This window comes from Triturus cristatus, chromosome 4_2, assembly GCF_964204655.1.
Source record: "Triturus cristatus chromosome 4_2, aTriCri1.1, whole genome shotgun sequence".
Lineage (NCBI taxonomy): Eukaryota > Metazoa > Chordata > Amphibia > Caudata > Salamandridae > Triturus > Triturus cristatus.
The window spans coordinates 90637536-90652447 of NC_140586.1; the positions used below are offsets into that span (position 1 = coordinate 90637536).

General features: G+C 44.6%; 1 protein-coding gene across 4 annotated transcripts in view; it reads right to left on the bottom strand.

Annotated features, from left to right (window-relative positions):
- Positions 1-14912, bottom strand: part of SLC44A2 (solute carrier family 44 member 2 (CTL2 blood group)) — a 271522-nt gene that overhangs the window by 64566 nt on the left and 192044 nt on the right. For all 4 annotated transcript variants that reach the window (XM_085600695.1, XM_085600694.1, XM_085600692.1 and 1 more), the window contains exons 11-16: positions 10625-10756; positions 9536-9635; positions 8547-8639; positions 3347-3431; positions 1358-1620; positions 656-750 (exon numbers count right to left, since the gene is read on the bottom strand). In XM_085600695.1, the coding sequence (XP_085456821.1) occupies positions 656-750; positions 1358-1620; positions 3347-3431; positions 8547-8639; positions 9536-9635; positions 10625-10756 (768 nt within the window). The remainder of the gene's footprint in view (positions 1-655; positions 751-1357; positions 1621-3346; positions 3432-8546; positions 8640-9535; positions 9636-10624; positions 10757-14912) is intronic.

The window sequence follows — 14912 nt, forward strand, 5'->3', positions numbered from 1 at the left end:
GAGTACAATTGGGTGGGACCATTTTCCTGGTTGGACAGTTCGGTTGGTTAATGCGATCACTTCAGATATCTGTAAGATTTAAATCCTGACTGGTGCCCTGGGGAAATAGTGACGTGCATTTATAGCGCTAAGAGGTCCAAGCCTTTGACAGAAAGTATAGTGAACTAAGTAATTAACATATAACGTGCATTAAAAACAGTGTAAGATAGGTTTAACACACGCTGTCGCAGAATATGCAAAAAGATTCTAAGTGTTTACAGTGCTTTCAAAAGTAATGTTTTTAGTAATGCGCCGAGTGTAGCTAGTGCAAACTTCTTTTTTTAATTAAAAAGTCCAGATTATATCCATTCTACATTGGCTTCCAAGCAGTCTTCAGATTTGCCAATTAACCAATTGCACACATTTACATTGCTTTCAGGCAGACTACAGAGAAGCCTTGTTTCATCTTCAGCTGCCTCTTTCTCTCACTTCACAGTAAGAGACTCTTCTTCTCCCCTTTCAACTTGCGGCAACTCAATCGTTCAGGAGTATGGGATCTGTTTTGATCAAATTGATAAAGCTTGGCAACCTCGTTTCCCTGCCCACTTTGCCATCTGCTCCCCGCCCACAACACACCTCTTCCCATCATGTTTGTCTCTACTGGAACAGTTTGTACCTTTCAGCTGGTGATCTAGATACTCCAGCATAACGCGGATGAGCTGCACTATGGCAAGGATGAGCGAGCCAAAGGCCAGTGATCCGGTGTGATATCTGCAGTGAGCAAGGGGAAAAAGAGAACACACATAAGGATGCGCGTCACAGTGCTCTGCATAGGGACAGGGGGTTGTGACTCCCCTCCCCCACAGTCTGTAAATAATCGCTCATAAAGTCAATTGGTCTGGAGCTGGCGGCTGTCCTTCTGGATTTGCCAAAGCTTACTTTGAGAATGTTTTTTGTATCCAGGCACTCATTGTATGAAAACAAGCATGGTCTAAAAGCCAAAATGTTTTTTTAGTGTGGTACCAGAATATGCTGAAAGTGAATGGGACTACTTTCTGTGTGCATGTGCACAATGTGCAAGAACAGAATGCAGTCACTTACAGTCAAGAAAGCCAATGGCGTATGTGGCCAGACCCTGTGCCCCATGCTGCAGTGGGTGGAAGCAAATTGTGAATGAAACTGAAACAGGGCTATGGATGAAGAGGGCTGACTGAAAGCCCCTGTAAGTAGGTATACTTGTATTAAAAACCAAAGGTCTTGGTTAACGCCAAACCTTAGGCGGTTCAGAACAGCCCCATATGCCTAGTGTTTCCACTGCCTGCAAGGGACTGGTATTGGAGGGACTGGGAACACCACTAAACACAGGAGAAACTAATACCTGAGCGCTCGTCCCATGGAAGAGAAGATGGGGAAGGCGGGCATGTCGTCAGGCTTGTTGACAGCCCAGTAGTAGGAGGAGAAAGCCCCTGCCAAAGTCACCTGCCCCAGCCCGATGACGAAGTTGACTAGCCACAGAAACATGAAGGCATTGAAGATTTGGAAGAAGATGAGGTACTTGTGGTATTGGCTCTCGCCCCCGTAGAAGGCGAAGAGGCAGCGGGCTTCTGGGCAAGCCTTTGTGATGTTTGTGGTGTTGAACGTCTGCAAGAAATCCACATCAAGAAACAGCATGTCATTCAGGGTAAAGCAAAGAACCAATAAGGAGGTGGGCACAATTTGGGTTTACAAGTGTTCCATTTCTGGGAAATACACTGAAGTTGATGATGAAGCCTCAATGAAACTTAATAAAAAGAGTAGCAAATGGGGCCAAACCCACCTACAGGCATGAGTTAAAAAAAGTCACTCGGGGATAGCCTCCTAAGCACAATTTATTACGCTGATAGCAGCATTCGTCTCTCTTTCCTGACATCCACTCACCCACCAACTTACAAGGAATAGGAATGTATATACACCTATGAATTTGAAAAAGTGTAGGCATGCCCCTTCTCGGAGAGAATTGGTTTACTCAAGTTTACCCAAGATGGTCGCCAGCCTTTTCCATATCTCTGGAGGAGCATGTTAAGTCCCCTCCCTGACAGCACACTTCTAATTCGCCTGGAAGAGCAGGGGACACTAGTGGAGCCTGCATATGTGCCAAAGTCCCTGAAAGGGGTGTGGCCTATATCATCAAGGGCGTGGCTTAAACATATACACTAAAATAGAAAGCCACTCTACCCACATTTGCACAGAATCACAACTGCAATTGGCACATGTGAACACTGATCTGTGCGGATTGCAGAGAGGCCGAGGATTGTATGGTCACGCATTCTGAACACCTTTTTGCCCTTGACTGGCAGTGCATTCCACAACTCAATTGTGCACGGTCATAAACACCTGGATACGACTGAATTCTAATTATGCACCAGACAAGAGTAATTATGCTGCCTAGAAAATAAAAAGTAATGAAACATCCTGGAAAAAGTAAACACCCATGGGGAATGCAGGGTTAGGTAAGCATCCACGGCATGGATGACCTTAACTGTTTCTACACCCATTGTTCAGCAATAGATCCGTGTTTTTGTATAAAAACTTAAGGACATGCACACAGGGCTCGAAAGAGACCCGTTTCAATGTCCTTTTTAAATTACTACAGGGACCGAGACTCGGCCCATTTAAAGCCCTGCCTACAGGTCTTTGACCATTATAATAAATGGGGTGGCTCAGTATAGTGTCAAAGGACCTGGGTATCGATCAGTAAGGAAAACAATTGGTCCTAGACAATTCTGGTGCAGGCATGTCTCCCTCTAGGGTCCCATGGATTGCCGTAAAGCTTCCTACGGCTTAAAAATGTGGGGAACCAATAAATGCAATGGAGCCTGGGGTTAAGAGGCGGCAGCTAGATTACATAAGCAATGAGGTCCATGAGGACCCTAGTAATCACCCAACAGGTCAGGCACACATGGTGGGGTTACAGACATTACCTCTTCTGCCTGCGGAAGGAGCAGTCGCAAGACTAGTTGCACCTTAAACAACTCTGTGCCTGTTTCTATTCCCACACTCCCCCTCAAATCAAGGTCTGCTTTTAAGATTCTTGTGCACGGAGATAAAAGGAAGAAAAAACACTATCCAATATTTCCAAACAAAACAGAGGACCCTCATTAACAAAAGCCCCTGGAAATTAAGGACAGGAAGGTTGCTTCGTGGGAGCTTAGTAACCAGAGGACTTCAAAATAATGTGGTTTCAATTGGACGTCGCACGCCAAAACCATGCCCGTCACAACTGACTACAGCAGCAATATCTTGGCCACATACCCAGAAGGATCCCCAGTTGGCTTTGTCCTCCCCTTTTAAACCGCAGGGTCAGAAGTTGATGCAAATATCCTCTTACCTCTGGGTCACATCGTACTCTGGAATATTCGCAGGCAGACTCATTGAAGACCTTGTAAACCGCCTCCTGCGACGTGGACAGGAAGCTTCAAGAAGGTTAAGGCTTTTTTTTCTGACATGCCTTGGTACCCCCCCTCCCCCCCAGGAGATCTCTGGGGGGGGGGGGTGGGGGAATTGATTTTATTGAACTTTTCTCAAACCACCTCTAAGCCACTTAGTGGAAGTCTGAAGATCAAAATGTCTACAGTTGTCCCCATTACCAGCCCTGCAATGGTCCCCTTCCATCTCTTGAGTCCCTTAGCCACTTTCTTCCCCTCCTTCCGCTCACAAACGCAAATATCACCAATAGCATTAGATAGCACCACTCCTGGAGAACAGACTCAACGCATCTCGTTGCAGTGAGACATTTCCCGAACAGGCTATAGTAATGGCAAAAGTGTCCTTTATAAACAAAGTATCGTAACAGACAGACAGCCCCTAGAAGCTTCACAAGAAAAAAGGTTACGTAGGAGGAAGCTCCTTGACTTTGAACTTTGCTTGCAGAAGTATCTTCTAATGTGGTAATACTTTTATCGGTATAAACAAGTTAGTCTGGAAAGGATTAGTGAATGGTTAACAGTAGTGAAACAGCGTAAAAAGGTATGCGGAGTCCGACACCTGCACTCCCCGGCCCTGCTTCCACAAGTAACATCACCTACAGCAGGGGCCTCACTAGCCATCAAGGATAGGCTCACTTTATATCCCATCACCTCTAAGATATCACAGCCGAGTAAGTTGAAGTAAATATCTGATCTATGAAATCAAGTGGTGCCAGACAATGGCACTTCCATACCCAACGTTTTTGCTACTTCTTCAACTGCAATGAGTTAAGTTTACTTTTCTTCTATTACCAACAGCACAGTCATCAACTCTAATTGGACCAGTGTCTGCCATTGCATAGCTTTGTGTTCCACTGAGTATCTTCATGGTGGATACAAATGCTGTCCAAATTGGACAATCACCAATACTTTGTCCATTTCTTCTTATAAAATGCTGACCACACTGTGCATAACTTTAAGTGAGTCCACCTTCCATACTTGTGCAGATATTGAGTAAATTTAACCTTAATCTCCCCAAGCAATATTTCAATTGACTGACCAACTCATCTACTTTTCGGTTCTGGATAACAAACCTAAGTTAGCCTGATTCTGGCAACTGCCCAGCACCTAAACAGGTAGTAAAAGCCTGGAGGCAGAAAAACACAGACAATGGGGCAACACAATACACACTAGGGTAGGGAGACCACAGTATGAAGACAGAGAAACACCAGGCAGTGATACTCAAGACAAAAATTGGACCAAAGACAGTAGGGAACACACTCGGACACTCTGTGCAGAAGTTACTTTCTTTTGGTAATACTCTTTCTAGTGGATACTGCCCCTACAGATTGTTCCCCTTGTGAATTTCTCCAGTTATCAGACGGCACCACCTCCTTCTGTTGCGACTCCATCTACCTGGGGACATGATGACACGAAGCTGCTTAAAGGCACCACCCCTGGATGTTTCGTTATTATTTCTATCTGCACACTTAGGCGCAGAGCATTGGTGCCTGATTCAATTTCAACTAGTAATGTGCAAAACTTGGAAATGTATTAACTTCTGGAAGTCCATTCCCCGGGACAGGGAGTAGGGTGATGGATATGCAGTTAGATACACTGTCCAACATTAAGTTTAGAACACGCAGAGCCAATGCTGTAGTTGTGGCCTCCACCCTGGTGCAATGGGTTTGAAGGCTCTCTAGAGGATCCCGTTTGGCTATGGCATAGCTTGATACATTGAACAGTCTATCAAGATCAGATCTGTTTCACGATTGCACTTTCCTTTCTTCGCACCTGCGATCCCAACAAACAACTGACGATCCACACAGTACTCTTTAGCCCCATCAACGTAGAGGCTGAGGGCACAATGTGGGTCCTTTACTCCTCCTTAAATGGAGGTGATGGAGAAAAAAAAACACAGGGAGCATAATGGACTTGCCACATGTAAAAGTGATACCACTTTCAGAAGAAAGGATGTAGGAGCCTGAAGTACCAGCTTGTCAGGAAGGAAGTATACAGCAGCTGAACTCAAAAGCCTGCAGTTCACCAACAGGACACGCAGGAATCCTTGTAATGAGAAACAGTTTGAAGGTTAACAGAACGACTATGAAGAGGCACAAAGACGGCACACATTAAAAAACTGTTGAGACCAAATTAAGGTCAGACCGCGGAATAATGAAGAAAGCAGGGAGAATTATATTTCAAATTTCTTTTACGAAAAGCATCACAACAGGTGAATAGAAGAATGAGGGATGATTAGGCATATGAAGAAACGTCGACAGGGCTGATAAAAGAGCCCACAGACAAGCCTTGCCATGCCAAAGTTTATATGAAGAAAAGGACATCTAACAATCTCCCAGGTAGAGGGGCAACCTGTTTTCATCCGCACCAGAAGACCAATTAAAATCAACGGCCTGAGTAAATGGACTTGTTGGACGGCCAGCTGCCAGATGCAAACTCAAATTCTTCAAAAGTGAAGATATAAATATCTCAGTTGGTTCAAGTCAACCTCCACTCATGAAGGTGTAGATTGTGGCTGTGCGGATGGACACCATGCAATGCTGCTTAGACATTAAATCCTCCAGACGGAGTAGTAAAAGTGAAGGGTAGATTATCAGTCAGGCTTTTGGAGTAAAAGACCTACCTAGCTCATTCCGGGTCTACCAGAATCAGTTGTACTAGACCTGTCTGACCTTCTTTGGGAGTTCCAGGAAGAGAGGCAGAGGTGAAAATTGAGTCCATGAGGTTGAAGACCCAGTGACGGCAGAATGTGTCTTTCCTGTTATCCCTTCTATAGAGTACAGAAGTCTGGGCACTAGTTGTTTTCGGAGGTAGTGAACAGGTCTACCAAGGCTGTTCCCCAGTGGGCAAAGCTACCCCATACTATTTCCATGGCAGATTTCACTCGTGGTCAGCAAATTGAAGCCTAGCAATTTAGTCTGCCCTGATGAGGGATCCAACCAGAAGATTGACTGTCACTTGAAGTGCCAAACACTGCCAGTGTTTCAGAACCTCCAGACAGAGGTCACAAGATCACACCCCCACCCGGCTCACTGAAATACCAAATGACGTTTGTGTTGTCCGATAGTACCTGTATTGACTTTCCCTTGATGGAAAGCAGAAAAGCCTATGGCAAGCTGAATGGCACACAGCGCAGAAGATTTATTTGAGGATACTGCCCCATTGGAGACTAAACACCATTGATTCCCACTACATCCAGGTCACCCTCCAAGCCTGCAGATGGCATAGCCAGCACCACTGTGAGCTTTGGAGGGGGAAAGGAATACAACCAGCCACATTAAATTAGTGTCCGATATCCACCACTAACGTTAGTGAGCTTACTCGTCGACAAACAGATTCGGGCTGAACAATATCCTTGGCTCACTGCAGCTACCCAACCTATTGAAAGGTCCGCTTGTGCCAGCAGGCATGAGGTACCAGTAGAATGTGTAATACCAGAAGACCAAGAAGCCTCTGAACCATCAAGGCTGGAACAGTAAGCCTTGACGGAAACAGCAGGATTTTAGACTGAATGTCTGTGGCTCATTAAGAGAGCAGGAAAGCTTTCTGGGCAGTCCTGATCATAACAGCCCATACAAACAGAATCTTATGAAGAGTAGCAACACTCCTCTGCAGGTGGTACAAGACCAGCCAAAGCAGGCCCTCTTTTAACCACCAGTTATTGTGGTATGGGGAAACGTGTATTCCAAACCTGCAAAGATGGGAATACAACCACTGGCATGACCTTTGTAAAGACCAGAGGGGCTTGTGTAAGGCTGAGGAGCAAGATGGTGAAATTAGAAGCAGTCTTAGCTGACCAACCATAAAGTGTAGATCTTCCTGTGGGACTGTAGGATTAGCAAATTAAAATATGTGGCCTGAGAAAGGAAGTGGTGTTAAGGGGTAAGTGCTGAGCCCAGCAGCGGGAGCAGGAGACCAGGTAAGAATCAGCTGCAGAGTGGTAGTCTGGCAGTCTATGCCACATAGTGATCTCACCTGCTTGCGTGCCTTAGAACCATCTGGGAATCAAGGTTAGGCATCTTCAGAAAAGCCCATGCTGCTCCTGTTGAGCTGGTTTGCTGCTGCTAGTGCTGGGCTCTAAAGGGGGGCTGGCTGAGCCTGTGTGGAGATGCAAAAGAAGCAAGTACAAGTGTTGTGCAAGGTTGGGTTGTGCTGGACTATCCCAAGTAAATTTAACAAGAAATAAAAGTGCTATGACAGAGCCAGTGTGGCCTCAACATTGAGTTTTTTCCCCTTTACTTTAAGCAGTGTTGCACAGCAGCCAAAAAAAGACAATGGGTAGCAAGAAGAGGAGGGTGTGGTGTGGGGGGTGGGGTGAAGCAAGACGAGGGAGCCTAGGGGTGGGTAGAGGGGGAGAAGCAACAACAGACAGCGGGAGGTGGGGAGACCGTACAGTGCCATGGACTCTTATACATCGCATGGCAAAAAGTTAAAACAACCAAAAAAAAAGCATCTGGAGACAGACACCCTGGTCACAAACAGAAAAGCTGGTCCATGCTCCACAGCTGGGACAGAAGCCCCAGGAAAAATGCAGGAGGCGTGACCAGTACGAAGCAAGGAAACAAGAGTGATGTGGAAGCCAGCCAATTGTACGTAAATGTAAGTAAGTAATGGGTAGGCTTTGAGCCAGTTTAAGAATATAAATATATTTTTTTAAACAATAGCTTTTGTGGACAGTGCATGGGTACTGTAAGTGGAGCTTAAAAAAGTTCTAGACAACAAACCGAATACGATACAACTACAAAATAACAGTTTTTTCTGTAAAGAGATATAAATAAAATGCAGTGACTGCAGGATATTAGTTTTGCTAAAAACAGTCCAGGGGCATGAAGTAAGGTGCGATGGCCTATTGACTTTATCTTGTGGTGTCATGACCAAAACACATTCAAACTGCTACGAAAACCTCACTGCAGTGAGAAACAAAACAAGATGAACATCAGCAGTCAAAGCAGTGCAGAACACTGCACGTCTTCAAATTTAAAATTTTACACCATTTTCTTATTTCTCCTATTCACTCTACAGGAGTGACCTGATCTCCCAAAAAGCTTATTACCCCACTGGCAGTACGTGCACGCCCCCCTTTCAGCTCAATGTGAAGGATACACAGCAGTGATGGCCCAATACGCAATGCAGAGACAAACCAGGAGGAACGTGATCAGTGGAAAGAACAGGGAGGACATGATGTGGCCAATGGCCCTATGAAGAAAAACAATGTTCAAGCCACAATTAAGAAGTCACTCAACAGAACCCCACCATATCAAACAACCACAAGGCCCTCCACACAAACCCGCCTCCACCCAATCTACTCCTTCAAAATGAACATATTGCCCCACATCCTTGTCCCTGGCAGCTTTGTCCCTTATCAGAGGTTAGTTTCTGGTCATGGATTTTTTTCTTTGCAGTTTTCAATCGGATGGCAACCTGGAGAAGGAACTTAGATGGGGAGCATTCTGGGCTGACACAGTCGAATCATTTGAACCATGTTTAGAGTCAACAGCCACAATTTTCAAATGAACAATTCTCAGTTTGGAAAGAAAAAAAAGGTTCGATTCTGAGCATGTCAATGTATAATTTACTGCAAACCCTGTGCCCTATTCACCCTCTCAAAATAAACAAGTTTATTTACCTCATCCAAAAGGTTAACCCCATCTCGCCCATACAAAAAAGTTGATGCCCATCCTCCCCACCTAAAGGAATCCACACCTTATCAACCACACCCTAAGAGATTTGAACCTCATTCAAAGAAGACTGTACCACAACTCCCCCTAATCCGCATCACCCAAACTATATGTAAGCAATGCACCTCTCCTTAAAACATGCAACGTATCTGCCTCTCTAAAAGATGCCTGCACACCACTGGCAAAACAGTCTCCATCCCAAAGAGCCTGAACCCCATATAGCCCCCCCAACCACATATCATTTTAGCCACAACAAAATAACCTCCAACCATCCTAATATACAGATGGGGAGCACAGTCAGAGGATGAAATGGGTGAGGGATGGTATTTAGAAGAAATCTTTTTCCTTCTAGAGTCAGACCGTTTCCTGCCAACCCTCCAACGCCATTATAGGCCGATACACCATAGTTCTTACCTGCTCGCCTCCTTGATCAACGCTATAGCAAGGACGATGCGCTTACGGAGGAAGATGAGCAGCAGGATAATAATCACTTCCAAGATGCACAGGATAATGACTGCAAAAACAGGAAAAGGTCTAAGGCACTCAGGAAGCCCTTAACATTTCTCTTGATATTAGGAGAGGGGAGGAACATATGCCCTGCTCAAAAGGGAAAGCATCATAGCCCAAGGGAACGTAGTAGAAAAGCTGGAAATAGGTGATGTACATAAAACGCCACACTACTAACTGTAGGATAATGAAAAATTAGAACTGAGCAAGAGCAGCAAGGCAGCAGATAACAGGCATTGTGAATGCGAAGGCCCACAAATAACCACAGAGTCACAAGAGAAGCAAAGAACCAGGAGAGACCTAGAGACTATTTGAGATAAGCCCGGATCTGCGAAAAGGCACTTCCAGAGCCGGTGAGGCAGTGTCAGGGAAACAGTACCGGAGAGATGGGGAGATCTAGATTAGAGAACAATTGCTTTGCCATGCCTACCATTTCCAAAAGACAAAATACAGGTACTGTGCACACAGAAAACCACGAACTGGAGTGAATATTAGAGCAGAAGCCAAGCACATGAAGACTCCAGACAGCCACAAAGGCCAGAGGGAAGCCAAAACAGGTGCTGCGCCCTGGGAGAGGGATCATAACCCACACAAGGGAGGGGAGCGGAGAACAGGTGACAGCCTCAAGGAAAGCCACAGAGACATAACAGAGCTCACTAAAAACCATCCTGAACAGAAGGTTCACAAAGTCCATGACACAGACCAAGCGACACCAAAGAGCAGCAGAGACCAATTGAGTCCATGGAGCACCACAGGGAAATTAGAGAGGGGCTAAGAACAGGGACTGTGCACATAGAGAGCAATGTGGGCACAGGGGAGGAGCTGGGAACAGGGGTTCTCAAAAGAGGCAAAACATCAGATAGGAGCAGAAATCCAGAGGGCAGAGAAAAGGTATGGAGCTGAAACACAAGTATTTCACATAAGGCATCCCACAGTGCTTGGCTAATTGCTGCACACCCCACTGCCATGGTTTCCACACAAAACTGTGGCACTCACTGAATGCCAGCCAGGTCTGCCGGATGTGGAGATACACACGCAGGTCTGTCTGCAAGCCCAGCTCCTTCAGGCTGACGTCAGAACCTTGATCGCCTTTCAGGCGGACGTACTCCATGGAGCAGTGGAATATTCCTAGAGGCGGGAAGGAAACCAAGAAAAGTTACTTCAGACCATTTCACTTTCAGGAGCCACTTTTCTTCCTAAATATGGTTACAATCGGAAAAATAAAAAATAAAGACAAAAAACTCAAAAATGTAAAACTGAAATACCTTTATTTTTTAAATACTTCATATCGAAACAATGGTACGTCTTTTCATTTACCATAATTGTCCATCTTTAAAACAAAGTTTAGTATTCAGCTTCAGTTAAGCAATCACCTTAGGGTCAGGACACCTCAACATTTGGGTTAGGGTCAACGCTAGTAAAGACACTGGGATATTACTGGATGTAAGGATTTAGAGTCTGGGCCTGTCCCGGACTGACCCTCTCCTATTGGGAGGGAGTGGGTGAGGAGCTTTCCAGGGTTCTGGGGCACCGATTTTAGCTTTCCGCCCGGGTGGCACTCCTGCGCTTGTTGGAGGAGGTTGGTGAATTGAGGATGGAATGGGTCTTCATTGGGGTGGCAAAGATGGAGGCCAAACATGACACTGCATCCCCGGAACCCCTGTCGCTGGTGGAGTAGAGAAGGTGAGAGACTGGTGTGCCCAGTAGCCACAGCCGATTTGAGTCAAGGGGCTACCCACGGAAACATGAAAAGATCTGGGGCAGGTGGTGGGAGTACCACGGGCTAGATGTTGTGACTTCATAGATATACATTTTGACCTAATGTATATGATGTCTACATGTGGAACTAGTCATTGTGCGTCACCGATTTAGTTTAAACGAAAAATTAATACCAATTGGTCAACAAAATAAAAAAAGAAGGGTTTAGAGTGTACATTAGACTTCAGTTTAGCGATGATTCATAATAATTCTTTTTTAAATTGTATGTACTTTGAAATTACATTTTCAGTGTCGCCTTCATAAGCACTGCAATCATGTTTTCAATTATTTAGATTTGGATTTTTTGTTTAATTATTTTTGGGGATTACAGTTTTAGTATTATCATCTTCAGAAACTTCTTTCTGACCTGGCTCTTGCAAGAACTGGAAAACTATCTTTTCTTAACCGCGCCAAGCTCCCATCTCGTTTGCTACAGCTCTCTCATTGTAACACATGTAGTGCAGGTGCCTAGATCAGGCAAACAAGGCTATTTTGAGAACTCAACAGGTTGATCACCCACTACTCTATGTACGGCAAACCTGCTGGTCATAGGTGGCAATCACGGTAAGGCAGCACAAGGAGATAGCACAGACTACTACAATAAACTTGGTCTATCTTGATGGTCAGGTCAAAGGACTGCATCATTGTTAGATTGCTGAAGTGTAAAAATATTAAACTAAAAGGAAAAAAGGTGCAGTATTGCCTCTGGGTTTAGAGGGCATGGATGGCACACCAGATTTTAGCACAACATCAATTTTAAAGCATTGGTTTGCTCCTGGTTGTCACTGGTCTATTTCAGACTGAAACCAAATGTAGCTTATCCATGATGTAAGTATGCAGTATTGCAACATCCTTCAAAATGTACTGAATTATAATGTAGTCAGAAATTACTTACCTGTAACAATCATTTGGTAGTTTTAATTCTTAAAGTTTGACATTCTGTGCATTACTCCACCATCTTGCGGTTAGATACAGAAGGGTTTCTACTGTACAGGTTTTTTCTCCTGAGGATGGACCTAGGACTCACTATGTTAATGACTGTAAAGCCACAATGTCCTGTTATGTGACCTCCATTTTAGATTATTTTTTCATCCCCATAAACCATAACGTTCCTCCCTCACTGGAGAGGTGGGAAGGTCATATGTGAGTCTAGAAGTTGCAAAAGGAAACTAAATGGTTACTTACCAGAAGGAGTAGTTTTGCAGCCTGAAGAGTTTTCTGGATTCACATGCTGTGCATTATTCCGCCATCTAGTGGTTGGGTCCGGAATGGTCTTTTTTTCCTTTTCTGTTTGGGGCATCGACCAACCACCATTTGGTGCTAGGTCCATCCCTTGTGTGATGTCAGACGGCACCCCGGAAGTTCCTGTGCATGGTAGCCATGTTCAGATCTTTTTTCCCTGTTTCCTTGTAGAGAATTTCTTAAATTCTGTTGCCTCTAGAGGTTAGTTGTTTCGTTTCAGTGATATTGTGTCCCACCTGTTAGTATTCCTCCTTATAGGGGAGGTGGGTGGGTTGCATGTGAATCCAGAAAACTTTTCAAGTTGAAAAACTACTCCTACTGTTAAGTAACCATTTTGTTTTGCAGCGCAAGTCCTTTTCTGGATTCACATGCTGTGCATTAGATTATCTAGTGGTTTCCCCCACCTTGGGGTGGTTGTGGTAAGAAGAGGAGGACTTTGTGAACAGATGTTGAAGTACCTTTTGTCCTACTTGAGCTTCCTTAGTCATCTGGATAGCCATGCAGTAATGTTTTGTGAATGTGCGTAGAGATTCCCATGTTGCTGCAGCACATATTGGGTCTATTGGCCATGAAAGCTAGGGTTGCTCCCTTTTTCCTTGTTGAATGTGCCTTTGGCCGTGTGTTTAGAGTCTGACCTGCTGAGGCATAGCATATTTGGATTGCTTCTACAATCCAACGTGCAATTGTCCCTTTTGTCACGGGTGCTCCTTTTCTGGACTTTGAGTAAGAGACGAACAATTGATTGTTTTTACGGATTTGTTTTGTCTCTTGTAGATAGTATAATAAAGCCCTCCTTACATCTAGGGTATGGAAGCTTCTTTCTAGTTGTGTTTGTAGATCTTTGAAGACAACTGCTGGCTGTAAGCTTTGGTTTAAATGGAATCTGCTTACTACCTTAGGTAGGAAATGATGATTTTACTTTAGGATAACTTTGTCTTTGTGGATTTGCATGTATGGTTCCTCAATAGTTAACGCTTGGAGCTCACTTACTCTTCGTAAAGCTGTTATGGCTATTAAAAAGGCAGTTTTTAGGTCTCGCGGAGGCAGCGCATGTGCTGCTGTGCGAGACATTTAGTGTACGAGTTTTCAAAGTGCTGCCACAGGCTTTTGGTGGCCTAAAGCTTGTGTGCACGTGAGCGTGCACGCGCGCAGCCGCCATCTGCCTGTCATGGCTCTTTAAGCCTTCCAGCCCGTGAATCATGCTCCTCCACCCCCTTGCTTTCTGCTCTCACTACCCCCCTCCCTCCTCGTTAGCTTGTTATTCTTAACTTCGGAAGCATCTGATGTGAATTCTTCAAGGAGCAATTCACTTCCGACTAAGCCAATGCCGCCTCTGACAGTAGCCATTTTCTGGTGCTTGTTTATCTATCCCTCGAACCGCCCCCCTCTGTTGCTTCTTGCCTCTGTCTGTCCCCCCCCCCCCCCCCCCGAGCTGTTGCTTATTTCTTTCGTCTGCTACTGCCCTTCTAATTTTATGGAGAGACATTGACTTCACTCACTTTCAGTCTGTGGCGCCTATTTCATTTGAAAATCTTAAGAGCTGCTTATTCTGTCACCTCCAATGTCAACTTCTAATAAAAAATAAAAAAAAAAGGTTCCTGGGTGCGGTAGAAATTAAAAATAAATAGATCATGCAAGACCACGACGCTTTTAACTTATTTGTTAACACTGTTGAATGCACAGGTTGTTTATATAAATGACACACGTTATCCACTAAATGTGCTTGCTTCCGCTTCTGTTAGTAGTGTTAATCTGCAGGCAGATTGTTAAAAGAAACTGTGGTGATCTTTGCACTTGCAATTTACAATGAGACTCAGCACATTAAGACATGTTTTCTGTCAATTGCCTCATGGCTTAGGAACGCCTAATTTTCATAGAGTGTCTCGTCAGAATACAGACAGGAGCGGACTACATTATATGTATTTGGAGAACAACGACAAACTCTCTCTAGAAACAAAATGACACATAGTAAAACTGTTGGCAGAAAGATTCACAGCGCCGTGACTCAGTGCCTGCTTTTAAGGTGCTGTTTCTGGCGAGCAGTATAAGATCTTGCAGCAAACATCGGCATTTTATCACCAGTTACATTGGATGACAGTGACCCACAATCTGCAGTTTTGTGAAGCTCACAGTGACAGATGCAAGATACAAAGCGCTGTGTAAAATACATAACATTCCAATAATCATGTGTTATTTTTAAGGACATTGTTTAAATGTAAATTAGTGACTGAAAGTGGCTAGACTGCTTTATTTGAAGAAACAACTGGTGCTGTGTTTGCCATAT